The sequence below is a fragment of the Glycine soja genome, chromosome 12 (assembly GCF_004193775.1).
Source record: "Glycine soja cultivar W05 chromosome 12, ASM419377v2, whole genome shotgun sequence".
NCBI lineage: Eukaryota > Viridiplantae > Streptophyta > Magnoliopsida > Fabales > Fabaceae > Glycine > Glycine soja.
The window spans coordinates 40,489,754-40,508,596 of record NC_041013.1 but is presented as its reverse complement, the minus strand read 5'-3'; the positions used below and the strand labels follow the sequence as shown (position 1 = coordinate 40,508,596).

The window sequence follows — 18,843 nt, the reverse complement described above, 5'->3', positions numbered from 1 at the left end:
TTAAACATAATGCACCAAAAATATTTAAGCTTATCACTTTTATAAACTTAAAATTTCAAACTAAAACATGGGACTTAGTATCAAATGTGGGACTAATTTTTCATTTTCATGTGTCAGAGACTCAGATTTTAAATCTCACTACACGTGTAAAAAAAATCTCACCACATTACCATCAAATTAAATTAAGTTGACATGATGTATAAATACTTGAATCCTTTAAGCTTCATAAGGATTTGATTTGTAATTATATTAATGAAAAATGTTTTGTTAAATGCGATAAAACTCACATTCATGATGTTTTATGCCTAAGAGATTCATCTCTGGCTGTTAACTGCAAGATACTATTGGTATAAAAAAAAAATCTAAATCAAAAGTAAAAATTTCATTTAATAAATTTAGTGTCATACTATTAAAATTATTAATAATTTACATTTATAAAAATCAGCAACTAAAGAACAGTAAATTACTTTATATATATATATATATATATATATATATATATATATATATATATCATCAGTTAAAACTTTAATTTACTCAGTTAAAACTTTAATTTACTCTTTAATTAATACATCAACAACAATTTACTTAAATTAGCTACACTTCAGATAATATCTAGATAAGATAAACCTCACCTCCTCTCGAGTAGTCGTGGGCAATGCACACCAAAAGTAAGACTCGGTTTCTACCTCATCTTGACGTTGAAGGGAGGCATGAATGGTAATGCCCTTCCCAGAAAACATAAATAGTTGATAAGTGTCTTTTATTTTGCATGTCCCAAGTAGCTAGGTAATGGTCCTCTTCCTTGTCTACGCCCTCTATGGAAATAATAAAGTATAGAATGATGCTGTTATCTGCATGGGAGGTATGGCGTGCCACATGCACTCACCAAATCATCATGTGCTTCTCCATCTCTCTATGTACCCTTTTGTGCTCTCTCTCTCTCTCTCTCTCTCTGGTTTTCGTTTTAATGATCTTAAAATTTTCCTGTTTTTATTAAAAAAGAATTTTGTTCTAGAATCAAAATAAGAAAAAAAATTAAGGGGATTAAAATGAAAAAAAAAGAGACTAAAATGAAAGCAAGCTTACGTTACGAGGACTTTAAAACATTGTGTGTGTAAAAAGGACATCAAGTGAGATATAAGAGCGCGCATGAGAGAAGTAAATATAACCGTATGATTGAAATTATAATTAATTAAAATAATCATAACTATTTGAATATAATTATATAATCCAAATTAAGCCTTTTAATCTCTAATGATTGCTGCATATTGTATGACAACTTTTGAGAGAACTTCAAATTCTTTGAAACAAGAAATTGAATACAACTATCACAAAGAAACACTCACAAGTAGCTAAGTACAAAATCTGAAAACTTGCATCTAAGATCACTAAGCTAAGGGACTACCTATTTACACCAAAAGCAGTACATAAACTAGATTAGAAAGGTTTAAACATTATTTAACATTTAGAGATTCTTTCATGTAATAATCTTAACATTGAACATTGAATCTTCTTATTTGAACCTTTTATATATAAATTTGTTCTTTAGTTGCTTTTTCTTAATAATTATGACACTAATTGTATAAGAGCATTGTATCTTCTAATTTGAATATAATTTTTTATACTATCAACTTATTAATTATAAATTACCTTATAATAATATTTTTAGAGTTAATAATAAATATTATTTGAGTAACTATTAAATTTGTGATAATTTAATTAGTTAATTGTATAGTTTCTATACTGACCACACCATCAAAATTAAACTCATAAAATGAAAGAGTTTGTGAAAAGAAACGGATAATAGTCTTCCAACGAGAGTAAAAACAATGGGTCTCTTTACGCCTTCTCTTGCATCAAGGCAATAAAAACAGAATATGTGGTTTTCGTCAAAGAAGATAACACTCAACAAAGTGGTTTTAAGGAATATTTAAATCCATAGAGTTTGATCATACGCAACGGAATCTTAGGTGGTCATGAACCATTGATTTGATAATCTTTTTCAACCAAATCACTTTTTTCTTATGGAACCTTCCTCGTTTTCTCTTCAGATGAGAAAATGAGAAACTGTTTCTTAATTTGGTGTCTTGAAGATCATAATCATGCATTAGATTTTAACCTATTAGGATTTTCATTATCCCCTAATGAATCAACCTGGTTTTCGCTCATTAAACTCATATCAATTTTCAGTTGATAGTCTAATGGGTTCATTGAATTAGATCACTTTATATTGAACCCATATAAATATAAATAGTTAATATAAATATTATAATATAATAAGTAACCCATATTAATTAATTAAGAATTATAAAATTCCTAACAGCAGAACTACTCAACAAAATTATGTATATTTTGTACGAGAGAGATACAACAAGCAGCTTGAAGCAACACCGAAAAAATAGAACGTTCTTCAATGTCGCGTTTTGAAGTGATATGAGCCCCTTGAAAGGCCATGTTGCATTTTGCAATGTTCCAAAGCCCTTTGTCTCACAACTCAATTAACACATTAACGATTTATTAGTGTATTAAAATATTAAAGGTTGATATTAAAAATTCATGATTAAAACTTTGGAGGAGCTAGACCAGTTTAGTTAGAGTCATCAAATATAAATACCTTACACGCCCAAGACCAAATTAAAATTAAATTTGAAGTATGTAGTATTTTATTTTAATTTTATTTATATGCAAAGTTTTTGAACTTTAAGAAAACGTTGGGGAGCTGACCAACCTCTCACGCACAAATAGGTTCTGTCCTCAGTGCCCTGCCTACTTTTACTCGCACTTTTATGAGTAATTTGATTATGATTTATTGATGGCAAGGAGATCTCATTGATAGTACGTACTACTAGTGTAATATAAATTCCTTCCCTCTCTCTACACGAAGAAAAAAAATACTACTATAATGTATTTTTAAACACAAATAATATAAACAATTACAGTTAGGTCTTTTCTCATTTTAAATTTTGACAGCATCACGTAATATATTTGAGTACAATATAAATGTAATAATATATTCTCTAATATATTATTTTAAGTATGTTTTATTATTAACTGAAATTTCTTAAAAATTATGACTCTCATTCCTTATTCAATAGCTTTATTATTACAAATACATAGTCATCGTATGTCACTCCAAGTTAATGATAAAAACTTCTTCACCCAGCTAGTCAACAACATATTAAACAGGTTGCTGCTCATGATGTCAGACTCTAAATCGGGGCCAATTTTGTTGTCATCGGGCTACATCCTTGGCTGCTTTATCATGAAAGTACTTATATTATGATACATGAATTTAAGACTGAGTTTAATACTTATTCTGCAACGTGTTACTGTACTACTTTATTTTATTCCTTTCACATTTACTCTATTAATTATTGAATTCTCAGTCAATTGTGTTTACTTATTATACCAAACAGTTACTCAATGCTTTTATGCTACACTAAATATTACTCCTCCACCGTATATTTAAGAAACATGACTATATGCTAACTTGTCACATGTTAAATTCTATATTATTAATTGTACCAAAAAAATTGATATATTATTAAATTTCACCGAGTCTTTTTTTTTTTTTAATACTCGTAAGGATCAATGTTCGCAGGAAGCAATATTTTAAAGTACGATGGTAAATGCAGATATCAGTCTCAACTAAAATTCAAATCCTAATTCATCATTATACGAAAACTAGTTCCTAATCCAACTCTCAACCAAACATGAAGTTCAAATCGAAAAAAAAAAAAAAAAAGACTGAGCCAACATCCCAAAGTCACACAAACTAACTTTAATTTCCTGCATCTTAATGAGGCATGTCCCACAGACATACTTACCAAAAACTAACCTCAATGATATATTCCTTTGACCAATATATTGGTGATGAGGTACACACTGAGACATGTGTCGTCTTTGTTTTATGGAGCCACTAGTTTAATTTGCTTAGATTGATAACTCAACAAAGACAAAGTTCTAGACTCACGTTCATTTTAAATTCCCAACCGTCACATATAGTCCTATAATTTTTTTCTTTTGTGATGGTAGATATGTTTCAGTCTTGTCTTTTGTTGCTCAAGATCTAGCTTATATATATATATATATATATATATATATATATATATATATATATATATATTTGTATTATTGCTGTCCCTCATCACACAAGAGTGACTTATAAAAGGAACTGCGTGCCTCCATGTGTGGTTTCAGGTCTGGCCCCCAAAGAGATGGGGCAATGTTTTAAATGAATCTGTTCTGTTGGTGCAATTGATCTGAGAACCGTTGTAGCTAGGTTGTGACATTTTTTCCCTTAACAATGACACTATATATGATCGTTTTTGCGCTCCAGGGTTCAGAGTGGGACTTGGTGTCTTGCTTTCCCAACCTACCTTGTTGAGTAGAAGAAAAACGAATACGGAGCCCACAATATTAAAATATTAGTGCGTTAAAGCAGAATTTCAACATAGGAGATATTATTTGAACCTTCTTCTTCTTTATTAATTAGCTGGAACCCTTTCCGTTCAAAAAGAAAATTAGCTGGAACCCTTTTAAAGCTGCATCATGTGCCATCTCTTAAAATGAGCGCTAATTATGCGTACAAGGAAAATTCGGATGTTTGGTTGATAGATAACTTTTGTTTAAGTACGTGGTAAAGTTTTGGTTTCCAAAGTTTGTGTGGATGAAAATATACATGTTAATCTTTTAAATAAATTTTAGTATGATTTATTTATCATTTTCAAAAAAAATCCTTAGTGTCAAAACTAAATAAAAAATAAAACAACTAAAGTTTAAGCTTTAAACTTAAGATTTAGACAACTTACCAACAAAGAAAGTTATTTATTTTTAGTTTTTATATAAAAAAGGTCTTATATGTTAAAAAAAATTCAACATATAACTTTTATTTAAAATAATAATTTTATTCTTAAAATGTATTTTTGTTCTCACTTATTATTATTAGAACAGCCCAACTTAAGATAAAGAAAATGTTAGACAAATGCATAAATCAATTTATCTATATTATAATGAATATACATTTGGAGGTACATATAATTTGTATGTGGATGCATGAATTATAGTAATTATAAGTTGTCATGCATTAGATTGAGTGATACATATAAAGAGACGTGTACGTCGTATCCGTTGGACAAGTAGGTTAAGGCTCTCGTACAGGATGGTCCCATGTTTCATGCTTGGGTTAAAATGGGGTTTGTAATTTAAAGTTTGTACAGCTGTAAGGGAAGTAGTATCACGGCACAGTAGCAGTTGCACTTATTTATAGTAATCTACCCGACTATTTAATCCCTATTTAATTATGAGGGTTCGTACGTATATGCCTGTTACAAACCTAGGATAAAACATGATCTCTTTCAATTCTTACCTATTCTTTCTCACTTTCACACACGTATGTGGTTCAAAACATGCAAGGAAAGATTTCAAACCTTATCACTCTTGCTATTACTCATTCATAATGAAAGCGTATGTATGATGTAAATTTCAAAGTACGCACGTATGACAATGTCCCCGTTCTCAGGTATGTAGGTCAATTAAGGTGGGGAGTTAGTTACATGTGATGTGAAATGCTAATCTACAATCTGAACTTCAGCACACAACACGATATTTGCTTTATATTTATGATAGGTTTCTAGTTTGTTTGATTTGACCAAATTTCACACTTTAACCTTAATTTTCCATTAAATTCCTCCCACTAGTTTTACTATTGTTTATGTCATACAATGTAGTTAAGAATCAATAATTGAATAAGCGACACCAATCTTTCAATTCATTAATTAAAGAACAAGGTCCTTCTTTATCTCTTTCCAGAGGTTAAGCATGTGCGCTAGTATTTTAAATCTTAATTATGATATAAGTTGCCGCGCACAAGCCTGAAGCTAAGTGACAAAAAAAGTCTAAAAAAATTACCCCGATATGGAATTCATACATAACTAGGGATTTAGGCCTGTCAAGTCCTAACTAGAGATTTAGCTAATTTATGACCATTGAGGACTTTACACTAAATGGGATATAAGAAGGGATGGAATAAAATGGGTGAAAGAAAGGAAAGAAGTAAATGAAACCCTATTAAAGGGGTTCTGTCGTGATCCTAAACTCCGTGGCGTGACTCTCTATTTATAGTGATTGAAGTGGACTTGGACCTAATACTAAAAGTCTTTCTTTTTGATATTTTCTCGATTTTTTTTCTTTTAATCTATCTTTTTCATATCTGCAAGTCATAAATAATAAAAATATCAACTTTTATCCTTTAAGCCAAACATAACTACTAAATAAATATTTTTAAAGATATTTTAATATATTTTATTATAAAAATAACTCATATTTAACAATTATCAATAATCAAATCAAAATACAGCTCAAGATTTCTGAACATCGTTTTACATATAAATGTCAATATTCAAAATGGAGAACGTTGGTGGTGGGAAGAGGATAAAATAATTTATACAAAATTAAAGAGATACATGACATAGATTGTAATGATTGGATACACCTTTTTACGAATATCTTATTTCTCTATCTCTCTATTTATTATGCAATGAATAATAGTTTGGCTTAAATTAATTAAATTCCAATTGTATTAATTAAATCAATTTAATTTAATTTTAACTTGTATAAGACAAAAGAATTACATGAAATTAAAATAATCACATTTGAACATGTAAATATTGATAGCGTATCATCACTATTATGATACATTTTACTTTTCTTCAAAGTGTAAACATAAAAATAATTTTTGGTATAAAAAACATTAACATTTTTTCATGATATCAACTATGTTAAATCGTAGTTGATCTATACTCATAATTTTGAACTCAATTAATTCAAATTTATGATGAAAATGAATTTGATTCATTTCAAAATTTTAAATTTAAACTATTTTGCTTATTAGAAGTAATTAGTTTTAAAATATAAAAATGAATCATAAGTTAAAATTCCATTAAATTGTAATTAATAGTGCAACTAATAAAATAAAGTAAAATAATATAATATATAATAACAATATAGATAATAATAATTTATAGATAAATTTTAATTTTAGTTCACCAATTATTTATGACTTTCGTCCTCCAATTTTTTTTTAATTTTGATATCTCTAGTTTAAAAAATACATAATTTCGATTCAATATTCAATTTTACATATATTTTTATATTTTAATTAATTAAATTATTTTTATAATATTTTAAATGAATATGTTAGATTTAGTATTTAATTAATAAACCAAAATAAAAGAAATAAATATATGAAAAATTAAGGGTTGAATAAAAATTGTAAATTTTTTTAAATACAAGAATCAAAATCATGAAAAAAGATGACCAAAATCATGAATCTTAATCAGAATAAAATTACAATTTAGATTAATTTATAATTTATTATAAAAATATTTTCAATTATCGATCAATATATATGTGTCATTACAATATTCATTTTCTTCCTCTAAAACATTAAGATTTTGATATAATGATTATAAGAAATTGGAAAAACCACAATTACAAAATATTATCATTAAAATTAAATGGTATTATATATATATATATATATATATATATATATATATATATATATATATATATATATATATATATATATATATATATATAAAATAAAGACCACGCAGGATTCCTTTGGAGCTGGTTTTCTGGGTCTTGAATTTTCTGTGGTTTTTTCAAGTAGCCGTTGATGACATCAACAAAAATATGCCAAAAATTTTAATTAATCACGCACACAAACAACATTATAAAAGATTGCATAATTTAAATTATATAAACAATTAAACACCTAATTTAAATAAGTTAATTATAATGACAATAAATAGAAATAAAACTTTTTAATTTTTTTTAATATATAATATTCATGTTTTCTATTAATGTTGAAGGTAAGTCAAAAAAAATTCATGGAAATTTGATTTTATGAAGTACATGAGATCCAGTTTAGGAACTATTTCATATCAGAAGTTATTATAGATTCATGTTCTCAACTAGTACTTCAACTCCATGATTTTTATGATACATAAAAAATATACAAGATACATAAAAAATATAAATTCAATTGGATCTAGCAATAGTGGTACGCTGTTTTGTTCCCTTTTTTTTTTATCATGAAGCCTTAGCATTTGTATTTTATTTGTAACTTCACATGCTTCAAATTTCGTTTCCTATTATAAGTTTGCTTTTTTTTTTCAAAGAAGAATAAATAAGTAGTTTAATAATTACGCAGAATTAAGTTAGATATTTATGAATCATATAATTTTTATTTTATTTATATTAAAATAATATGATGTTAATACTTTGAATAATTATCATCTATTGGTTGATATCTCACATGACTATATAAATATATTCATTTTTATCTATTATCATTTATCAAAAGTATATGAGTTGTAATTTCTTATATCCAAACAATTTGTCCATAGGTGGCTGCAAGAAGCTACCGTTGATTTAATTTCAACATTGGCCAGCTCAAGTGTGCTACAGGATAATGCATGTAGGCTCACATGCACATATAGACTTAAGTAAGTCAATTAGTCATTTTTAAGTTCCTCCTTAAAGCCTGCTTCTAAACAGTAATTCTATTTGAATTAAATGAGCAAGTTTTTTGTTTTTTAATTTCAGAGTGGTTAATGAATTTAATCAATTTGCACTACTAGAAAATTAATTTTCTACGATACTGAATCTAAGACGGTACTACAGAACCGCCTTAGAATGCCACGTGGTGGCATTTTTGTAATTAACAGAATAATTTTTTTTACGTCACAGAATCTAAGGCAGTTCCTTACGACCGTCTTAGAATGCCACCTAGTGGCAATTTTGTAATAACGTGGAACGTGTTATCGATGTTCACTGAATAAAATACAAAACCTAGCTACTGAAATGCGTGCGCGCCCGAAAAGCTTCAATCTTGCCTCTCAGCTTGTGTCTCGCATCTCGTTGTCCGTCGTGCGTGTCTATTGCGCGTGTTACCAGCAGTCATCCCTTGCCTGAGTTCGCGTGCTTCCAGCAGTCATCCCTGTCTAGTTCGACGTGGTGTGGCTGGGTTTTTTGGTGGTCTGAGTTCGCGCGGTAGTAGGAGTCATCCCTTGCCTCCTACAGTCCCTTGTTCGGCCACAGGTAACGAAATGTGTTTACAATCGCTTGTTCACCCAAACCCTGTTCGCACACAAACAATTTTTAGTGTTTGGGTTGAATGTTAGGGCTAGGGTTTAGGCATATTCAAAATTTCTTAAAAGGGTTGTACGAAGTTAGTCTGAGGTTATTAGTACCATGAAGAAGGTATGAAAGAAGGGTTTTGAATGGCTTTGACTGAATTGCATTTACTTTTCAATCTCCTGCAGCCCAATAGTCCTCATCAGTTACTGAGGACGAAAAGGTTGTAGAAATTGCTTACTTTAAGGTAACCTCGATATCTTGGCTTTATTTTCCCAATTTCGGCTTGAAATTTTTACTCAATAAATTAATTGAGAAATCAACTCATATCCTTCGGGCATCCTTCTTAATGAAACCATGAAATAGTTGTTGTTCCTGAACTGAAAGCCAAGTTTAAATTAGTGAAATGCAAAAAAAGAAAGACTGACCTCAAGATTTAAGAACATTTACAAAATAAATCACCAACAAGGTCCACATTTTTGTGAATTATGAGTTTGTTCGTTTTGGACTGTAACAACCTTTATCATTCAATTTTTTTTCTTTTTGTAAAGGCATCCGTTGACCATGTGCCACTAACAAAAGTAAATTAGATTTGGATTCGATTTGCAGGCTCAACATGGAAGCACAAGTTTGATAACACAATGGGTGTACTTCACTTCAGTTTCAAACAAAGTTAGTGGCTGCAACACTAATAATATTCTCTCTCGTCGCACTAGAAGCTCCTGCAATACTTCGTTCCTAAGGTACACTTGGGTTGTCAAAAATTTCTTTTCTTTGGCTTTTCAAAAGAAGAGTTAATTATTAGTTGATATAATTGGGGTTTCACGTTTATACTTTATATATAATAATTGGAGTTAATTAAATTGAACACAGGCACAATCAAATGAACTTTATTTGTAAACAGAATAGATGAATTCTTCTGTGTCTTAGAAACATTAATAGAAAAGAATATGGTACCTTGATAGAAATGTTTCCCTTGTGCTTCTTCAGAATGTCTAAGAGAACCCTGGTCCAATATCCTATGTAGCTTAGCAGTCCAAGGTCCGAAAGGGGTCTTTCAGGTGTGCCAACTTTGCCCTCCTTTTTGGACAGTTCATATGCTATTCAATTTTTGAAATTTAAATGAACTTCACTCACACTTTATCACATATAACTAGCAAATACAAAGAGACCAACTTTAGAGAGAGAGAGCTTACAGAATGCAAATAGAAATTTGCCATAGCCTTTCCTTTGGTAAGGTGGTAGGGTGAGGATACATGCCAAATTGTAAGATTCCTTAGAATGTTTTTCCTTTATCATCAAAAAGTAAACAAAATCAATAAGATTATCCATAACATAAAGAAACTAATGAACAAATAAGAATTCTAATAAATAAAAAAGTTGGAAAGTTAAATATGTCAAAATTATAACAAAGTTCATTTTTCATAAAACAACTAAAATTAAGGTCTGTCAAAGAACATCATAAACTTAGCTCCCCAAAATAGAACTTCATAATTATATTATTAATGGTCCTGCTTGCTAATTCAGAGGCAGTTTTGGTGGGCCATTTAGATCAGAAACAAACGTTAAATGGGCATATTAGCAGTAAAATATAAAAATCTGAAATATCTCATGTCAAAGCAAAATAATGACAACACTGCAATATTTTATCTTGGAGACATCCTCGATCATCACATTCACACAAAACATAGAACAGAAACAGGTCTACATCATAATAAAGGGTCTTGTGATCAAGAAATAACTTAGCCAAATAACAAAGGTTCTGCCCATAAACCTTGTTCTTTTTGCCATCGACCTGTTACCAGATATAGCAATAATTATAAGTAATCACATTATGATAGTAATCAATCATTAATAACAAAAAAAATGTATATATAACTCTTGCCACTTGCAACTGTCATAACACAACGTTCTCAAAATTCATTCATTTTATAAATTGAAATAATTTCCAATATTTGAGATTTGTAGCTACTTATCGTTGACTTCCATTAGATAATTTAATTAAAAAAATTGTCTAAATCTTTAAGAAAAAGATAAAGAATTTAAAAAAAAAATCATTACAGAGCTGATGCTCATCAAGCAATAGTTGAAGCTAGGGAAATTGGGGCAAGGGAGATCAATGGCTTTAAAAAAGAACTCTATTACAATTGAAGGAGGATAATTAATCCTTCAAAAAAAAAAGAACAGAGTACAAAACACAAAAATGCAGAATAGCAGCACAATGTTTGTACATTTTTTTTATCAGCAGCACAATCTTTGTACATGTCAGACAGAAACAGAAACATCCTTCAAGCACCCATTAATATAATAAGTAGCAAAGTTTTAAATTGTGATTGTGGATGTTTCATGCACTGAGATTCAGATTGCAGTCACTATGGTTTGAATTTTCACAAGTTAGCACATCATATTCAAATCATATATATTATTTTACAAGATATTGTAACAATTTATTAAGAAAAATACTAAGAAATTCAAAATTCATTTTGAACTCGAGAAATTGAACATAGTGGAAGCGGGGTACTGATGACAAAAAAAATACTGACAAAAAATGTACCTCAAACATTGACAGTGTACCACTTCTGTATATTTCATCACCAGGGGGATGCTTAAGATCACATTTCCTCTGCATGAATAGGAAGCAAATGTTAGTACAAGGGTCTAAATTGGTGCTTAGTGATTTGCATTGGGTATAAAAAACTGACATCTTTTTTCAATGGTACATATGGAGGGTTTGGTCCTTCCTCATATGCATTCCCCCCTCCCCCCCCCCCCAAATATCTTTTATATTAGTCAATACTATTTTTTAATTCGCTTTTATGCTGACTTACTTTTTTATTTTCATCTACATATAGTGCAGAAGTGGCCATGGAAGCTGCAAAAGCTGCAATAGCAGGTGGCATTTCAGTTGTGAGTATACTTTTGATGTTCTTTTATTTTGAGTCATATGTATATAACTCAGGACATTTTATATGGCCTGTTTTGTCTAATTTTTAAAATTGGTCCTACTAGTTAATTACTTTAAATGCTTTTTGGGCCATATATATGTTAATGGTGTGCTTCTCATCATCTATTTTCTTTTTAGTTAATATAACATTGTGTATTATCTTCTTACTTCTTTAGTTATTTTTCAAATCTTCTGTTTACCATAATCCATATGCTTTTGTGGGTTACATTTTTAATTGATTATATAATAGTTGAAATTGTAATTATATTCTTGTTTTCTGCAGCATGTTCCCTCAACTCATGAGACTTTTTCACAATTAACCATTATGTTGGAGATGTAAGCTTGAGAATTTGTATTGTATTACATAGGTTCAAAATATTTTGTTGAATTTCATTATATGCACTGTATTACATATAAGCAACATAGCTTCTTGTACTAATTTAACCTGAGTTTATAAATTTCCAAAAAGTAAAAAAAAAATCCATATGCTACATCGGTTCAATTATAAACGATGTAAAAAATATCCTCATTCTACATCGGTTAGGCGATAAACGATGTAAAAACTCTTCAAATTCTACATCGGTTGATTGAAGACCGATGTAGAAATCTTTCCATTCGTGCCCATTCTACATCAGTTTAGTGATAAACAATGTAGAAAATCTCCTCATACTACATCGGTTTAATGATAAACGATGTAAAAACCTTTCATTTTCTGCATCGGTTGATTGATAACCGATGTAGCCACGTTACCATATCTAGTCATTTTACATCGGTTGAACTATAATCGATGTAATAACCTTTCATTTTCTACATCGGTTATCAGTCAACCGATGTAGAAACCTACCCATTTAACATCATTTTCAGCCTTAGAACCGCTATAGAAACCTACCAATTCTACATCGGTTGTAGCTATACAACCGATATAGAAAAGCCGCCCTTCAAAGACGGTCATAAAACCGATGTTGTGATTCAACGACCCCGGGTTACCACCACGCGTCATAACCGATGTAGAAAGGCCGTTAGAATCAATGTAGAATGCCTTTTTGAATCTGGCTTTTGAATTAAATGAGTGATTTTGGAAGTCAATGGGTGTGGTTTTGTTTTAATTGGATTGGATGACTTGTGATTTGTGAAGAACCACTCGGTGTTAGGGTTTTGGAATAAGGTTGTGCTTGTATGTGTGGTTTATAATGAAATTCACTAGAAAATCTTCATTCACTTATTTCATTTTCATTTTAGTGAGATGAGATTTAGTTGCAATTATAACGACCTATAATCCAATTTTCTTGGAAACTATTTCTTGACAATAATTCTGGGATCTATTTTGGTGTATGTTATGTTAAGTTTTAACCACACTAAACTTTTTTGTGTTTGTGCCGCTCACGTACTGCAGTTGCTCCTCAGGAACGATTGAAAATTTTGTTGCAGATTAGTTTATTTAGTGATTTAGATCTACATAGATTTGTTGAATTTAGAGGTAGGGTGGGATTGAAAGGAAGATAAAACAAAATATTTTGGATAGAATTTAGAAAGCGAGAATGCTTAATTATTCAAGAGAAAATGTAGTCAATAGGTTCTACATAAAATACAATGAAACAGTACAAGGTCTAAAATATATGATATTCTAAGACGGTTGTTATAATAACCGTCTTAAAATATATGTTTTCTAAGACAATTATTAGATAAAAATCGTCTTAAAAAATATACATTCTAAGATGTTAACTCGTTGGCAAGTGTACCAAATTTGTCACAAGTAGTAAAGTACTCGAAAGTTCGAGTGTCGAATCCACAGTGACTTTGTTTGTACTTAATGCAAACCCAATCTAAAAGCAATAGATAAAGAATTTAAAATAAAGATAAAAAAATATAGTAGATAAGATAAAAATTTAAAAGAAAGGATAAAAGATTTAAAGATAAATATAGAAGATAAAATATTTAAACTAAGATATGATAAAGATAAGAGAAAATAGAAGATAAAAATAAGATAAGAAAAGTAAAAGATAAAAATAGAAGATAAAATCAGAGTATGATAAGGTTGGGACCTGGCGTGCTACCTTGTTTGCCTAGGATGTATGAGTTTATGATTTTTCTTTATCAATTTAGGTGACTTTGTTCTACCCACATCTGTTCAATTACTTGCCCCTGATTCCTCACTATGACAAGCCTATTTTATTTATCTATCTTTTTTGATATTTTTGATATCTTTTGAATTTGTTTTGATTGTAATCATATCTTCTTAAGATTTCTTGATATTTTGGATATTTTCTAGATCTTTTTCTCCTTTAATCTCTCCTTTTCATATCTGCAAGACATCAATAATAAAAATATCAAATTTTAATATTTAAGCCAAAGATAACTGCTAAATAAATATTTTTAAAAATATTTTCAATATATTTTTACTATCAAAATAACTCATATTTAGCGGTTATTATATTATTATAACAATTATCTTAATATCATCGATTTTTCTATGACGATTTTTCGTAAAACTGTCGTTGATGGTGTTATCTTTCAATGACACCGGCTATAAAGATGGTTTGGAATCATCGTTGAAAACCATTTTTAATCGTCATTAAATGATTTTTTTATTTTGGGAAAAAGAAAAACAAGAGTCTCATTCTTTATTGTGAATACTCAAATCTGAAATATACAAATAAATTATTTATTATTATAAAAAATATGAATTAATTGGACAACTAAAGGGGAATTTGAAATTAATTTACCTAATTATTTAGGCATTCATTTATAATGTTATCTATTAATATATGACTGAATTGCAAAATATATTTATCAATCACAATGCTATTAGAAATGTTATTTGTATAATAAATTTACAACAATATTTTTTGTGTTAATTTTTCTTGTACACATTATTTATTGCATGTTATAAAATAACATAAAAGTAGTATTGTATAAATAGTTGAAAAAATTATTGTGTGTGCATTACATTTCTTAAAAAAACAGAAATGTTGAAGAATGCGAAAAAGAATTTCATAAAAGAATATGATTGGTGTTTTAAGTTTCTCTATCCTATCAATTAAGCCAAACTCTTATCATGATTTGTGAATGATATTTTTTTGTTGGTTAATATCTCTTTTTGTGCAATTACTTACTAAAATTATTTTACAAATAGTATTTCGGTTAAAAAAAAAATATTATTTTTATAATAATATTTTTTTCTCTATTATATCAACTACCTTATTGCATATTTTTTTTTTATCTTTTTTAAAAAATTGTCTTCAAAGAACCAGTTTTTAAGAGTAATAATTTTTGCACATCTTATTATCTTAAACTCTTAATTAAAAATATGAAGAATTCGTTGCTCCGAGTGATAATTTTTATACATTTTATTTTCTTAAACCCTTAATTAAAAATATCAATAAATTATTGATTCAAGTGATATTAGACTCAATCTCTTTAATTAAAAAACACAATTAAAAATGATTATTTCCTTTTATTATTTTTTTATTGTAATCACAATATTCACATTCTCATCTATTTTTATATTTTTCTCTTTTTTATGTCTTCAATAGATTTTTGAAGTTTTTAATCTGAGTCCTCAAAATGAGATCTGAAATTATGATTATTAACTGGTCTTAACCTTTATTTTTGGCACAGCATTAGCACCATCCTCACCTCATGCAGCCCTGAGCACTGCACAGGTGAGGGACCAAACCAACTACCTCCTCAGCCCCCAGTCCTCTTCTCTCCTATTTCCCATATTTTATTTGCCAATCACACACTAACCCCTAAGAGAGAGACACAGATACTCTCTGAACACTAATAAAGAGAGAGAGAGAGGCTGGTACTTCCCAAAAGGAAAGCTCAACCTCCCTCGTAGTAGCTTTCATTTGAAGAAACTACATAACTCTCTCTACACCTTTTTTTACCTTATTGTTCTCTCTCTCTCTTCTTCCCTTTTATTTACATTGCTTATTCTTCTTCTTGTTGCTCACTAACTAACACCAACTTCACAAGAAAAGACTTAACCATGGATTTTGACCTCGAAAACCCTCTTGGAAACTTCCACGACCTTCCTTGTGACGCTGTCCCTTCCCTCTTCCTCATCGAATCCGACCACATCCCTCCACCCAACTACTGTCAGAGTTTCAAGGCCAGCGACTTCGACATCTCTGTAAGAAGAGACGTTGTCTCTTTGATCTCGCAGGTAATTCAGCAACACCAACCACAATTCACTTTTTTCTGAGAAAGACAATTTTGTTGTCTCAAAATCTTGTCTTTTTTGTCTTTCGTGGCTTGCTTGTTTCGTTTCTCTTCAGTTGTCCTGCACCTTCGATCCGGTTCTTCCTTACTTAGCTATTAACTACTTGGATCGCTTCCTCGCTCACCAAGGAATATTGGTAAGTTACCAAACCAAACAACTTGTTCATAATTTTTCTCCACTTGGTTTATACTTAGCAGTTAGCACCATTTTTTGGAAAAAAAATCGCGATTTTGACTGCAACATCAAGGTTTTTAGAGTTTTTCTGATTGCAATGTAGTTGCAATCGTGGTCACATTTGTCTATATTTTGATTAATTTTCCTTAATATGAAGGATTGCTACGAAATTGCGACTGAAACTGCAATTTATAACCTTGTTTAGTATTGTTATCTAAAGAATATTAACCAAACAATTAGAATATGCTTCCTCAAGATCTAACTGAAAATGGGTATGAGCAACAGCAACCAAAGCCATGGGCAAACAAGCTCCTTGCAATCTCTTGCTTTTCTCTAGCTGCCAAGATGTTGAAAACAGAGTACTCTGCCACTGATGTCCAGGTAAAGTGTTTGTGCCTTCTAAGTAATCAATTTGCCTGAATTGAAATTTGAAACCAAAGTTTTTGTAAGAGGGATTGGTATTCATTTGAACTAGTATTACTTGTGACTAGGTTCTTATGAATCATGGTGATGGGGGTGCCATTTTTGAGGCACAGACAATTCAAAGAATGGAAGGCATTGTCTTGGGGGCTCTACAATGGCGAATGCGTTCGATCACCCCCTTCTCTTTCATTCCCTTCTTCGTCAACTTGTTCAGGCTTAAAGACCCTGCATTGAGGCAGGTTCTGAAGGATGGAGCATCAGAAATCATACTCAAGTCACAAAGAGGTAGTGTAAACATAATTAATGCTTAATTGACTTTAACATTGGAAATAAGATGAGTTAATTTGATTGCTAATATAGAATTACAGTTAAATAATATTTTTTTACTTTATTTTTTTTTCAGAGATAAAGGTCTTGGAATTCAAGCCATCTACAGTTGCTGCGTCAGCCCTTCTGTATGCTTCACATGAGTTGTTTCCCTTTCAATATCCGTGCTTCTTAAGAGCAATATCCGATTGTTCATATATTAATAAGGTACATAAATTCTTTCATTTTTTTTTCTTTTTTGTTATCCAACACGTATGAATTACTATCTCGTGTAAAATGAGTGGTAAGAAAAAAACGAGTTCTTTATTTTTAGTTTTTTACTATTACTATTATTGTTATTATTACATGGATATGGATAATAGAGGGTACGATAATTTTACTGCAGGAAACTGTGGTGCAATGTTATAATGTGATACACGACATAACCAGGGAGGAGTACGAATCAGTGTTGAATATAAATTCAACTTCAGACACACCGGTTAATGTGTTAGACGAACATTTTCTGAGCTTGGAAAGTGAAAAAACCAACGGAACCAACGTTGTGACACAAGAGCAGGATTTCAAAAGAAGGAAAACCACCGATTATGGCAACAATCGCACGGTCCCGTTTTCACATTTTCATCAATGCTGAAAGTACCACAACAAGACCACATTTAATCATATCATCTGGTCCATCCACGAGCGATTAATATCATATTTTAGTGGTTTAACCAAAAAATATAAATAATGTGGAAAACAAATGAGAACATAGTAATAGGAAGAGAGATAGTGATGGACTCAGTATGAGAAGAGAGGAGAAGAGAATTCGATCAATTTTTAGTTAGTGGACAAAATCACTGTAACGTGATCCTTGTACGGCCTTCATTAAATCTGTTGGTTGTGTCGAGGAGCATGGAAGATAAGATGGGATTTTTTTTTTTTTGGGTTTCCTAAGAGAGCAAACAAAAAGACAAAACGTGACTTTGAATTGTAGGATTGAGTGTTTTTTTTTTGGTTGGTTGTTTTGTAGTCAAGTGTGGTTCTGTCTCTTAGCTTCTGGCAAAGGAATAATCACAATAGTAATAGTGAAGCAGCCAATTTTCTTGGAAAATAAAATATAGTACTTTTATGTATTGACATTAGACACCCATGTATATTGTTCATGTTGCTTCTTTCTTAAGTGAGTTCAGGTCTGCGCAAACCAAGAATAGCGAAATCCCCTTATAAACTTGCATAAATACCATTTTTTTTAACTAGAGATGGTAATAAATGCATACTATTTCGTCTGAGTTATTAGCTGTAAATTTGTTGAGGCAAAAAACCGTTATGGTAGTAATTGAGCATCTAAGAAGTAGAGTGTCCCCAATCTCTATGTGAGTGTCTCCAATGTCTATAATCCCGGTTAATTTTTACAGTACTTAACAATAATCAAGCTTTATCATTTTTTCTCTCGTAAATTAAAGAAGATTTAACGGTATTACAATGCTAATTTTACAGAATAATTTAATCATAAATTATTATGAACATGATTTCTAAGATAATTTTGTTAAAGTCAATAAATTTATTATAAATGATAATTTTATATTAGATGATGGTATAAAATTATTTTATATTATTATTACAT

General features: G+C 30.0%; 1 protein-coding gene across 1 annotated transcript; it reads left to right on the top strand.

The window, feature by feature from the left end:
* Positions 1 to 15,754: 15,754 nt before the first annotated feature.
* LOC114379344 (putative cyclin-D6-1) lies at positions 15,755 to 18,369 on the top strand. The gene is made up of 6 exons (XM_028337987.1): positions 15,755 to 16,259; positions 16,372 to 16,452; positions 16,776 to 16,871; positions 16,982 to 17,198; positions 17,317 to 17,447; positions 17,626 to 18,369. Exons 1-6 carry the CDS (start codon positions 16,083 to 16,085, stop codon positions 17,869 to 17,871), a joined length of 948 nt encoding a protein of 315 aa, XP_028193788.1. The 5' UTR covers positions 15,755 to 16,082; the 3' UTR covers positions 17,872 to 18,369.
* The last annotated feature ends 474 nt before the right edge of the window (positions 18,370 to 18,843 follow it).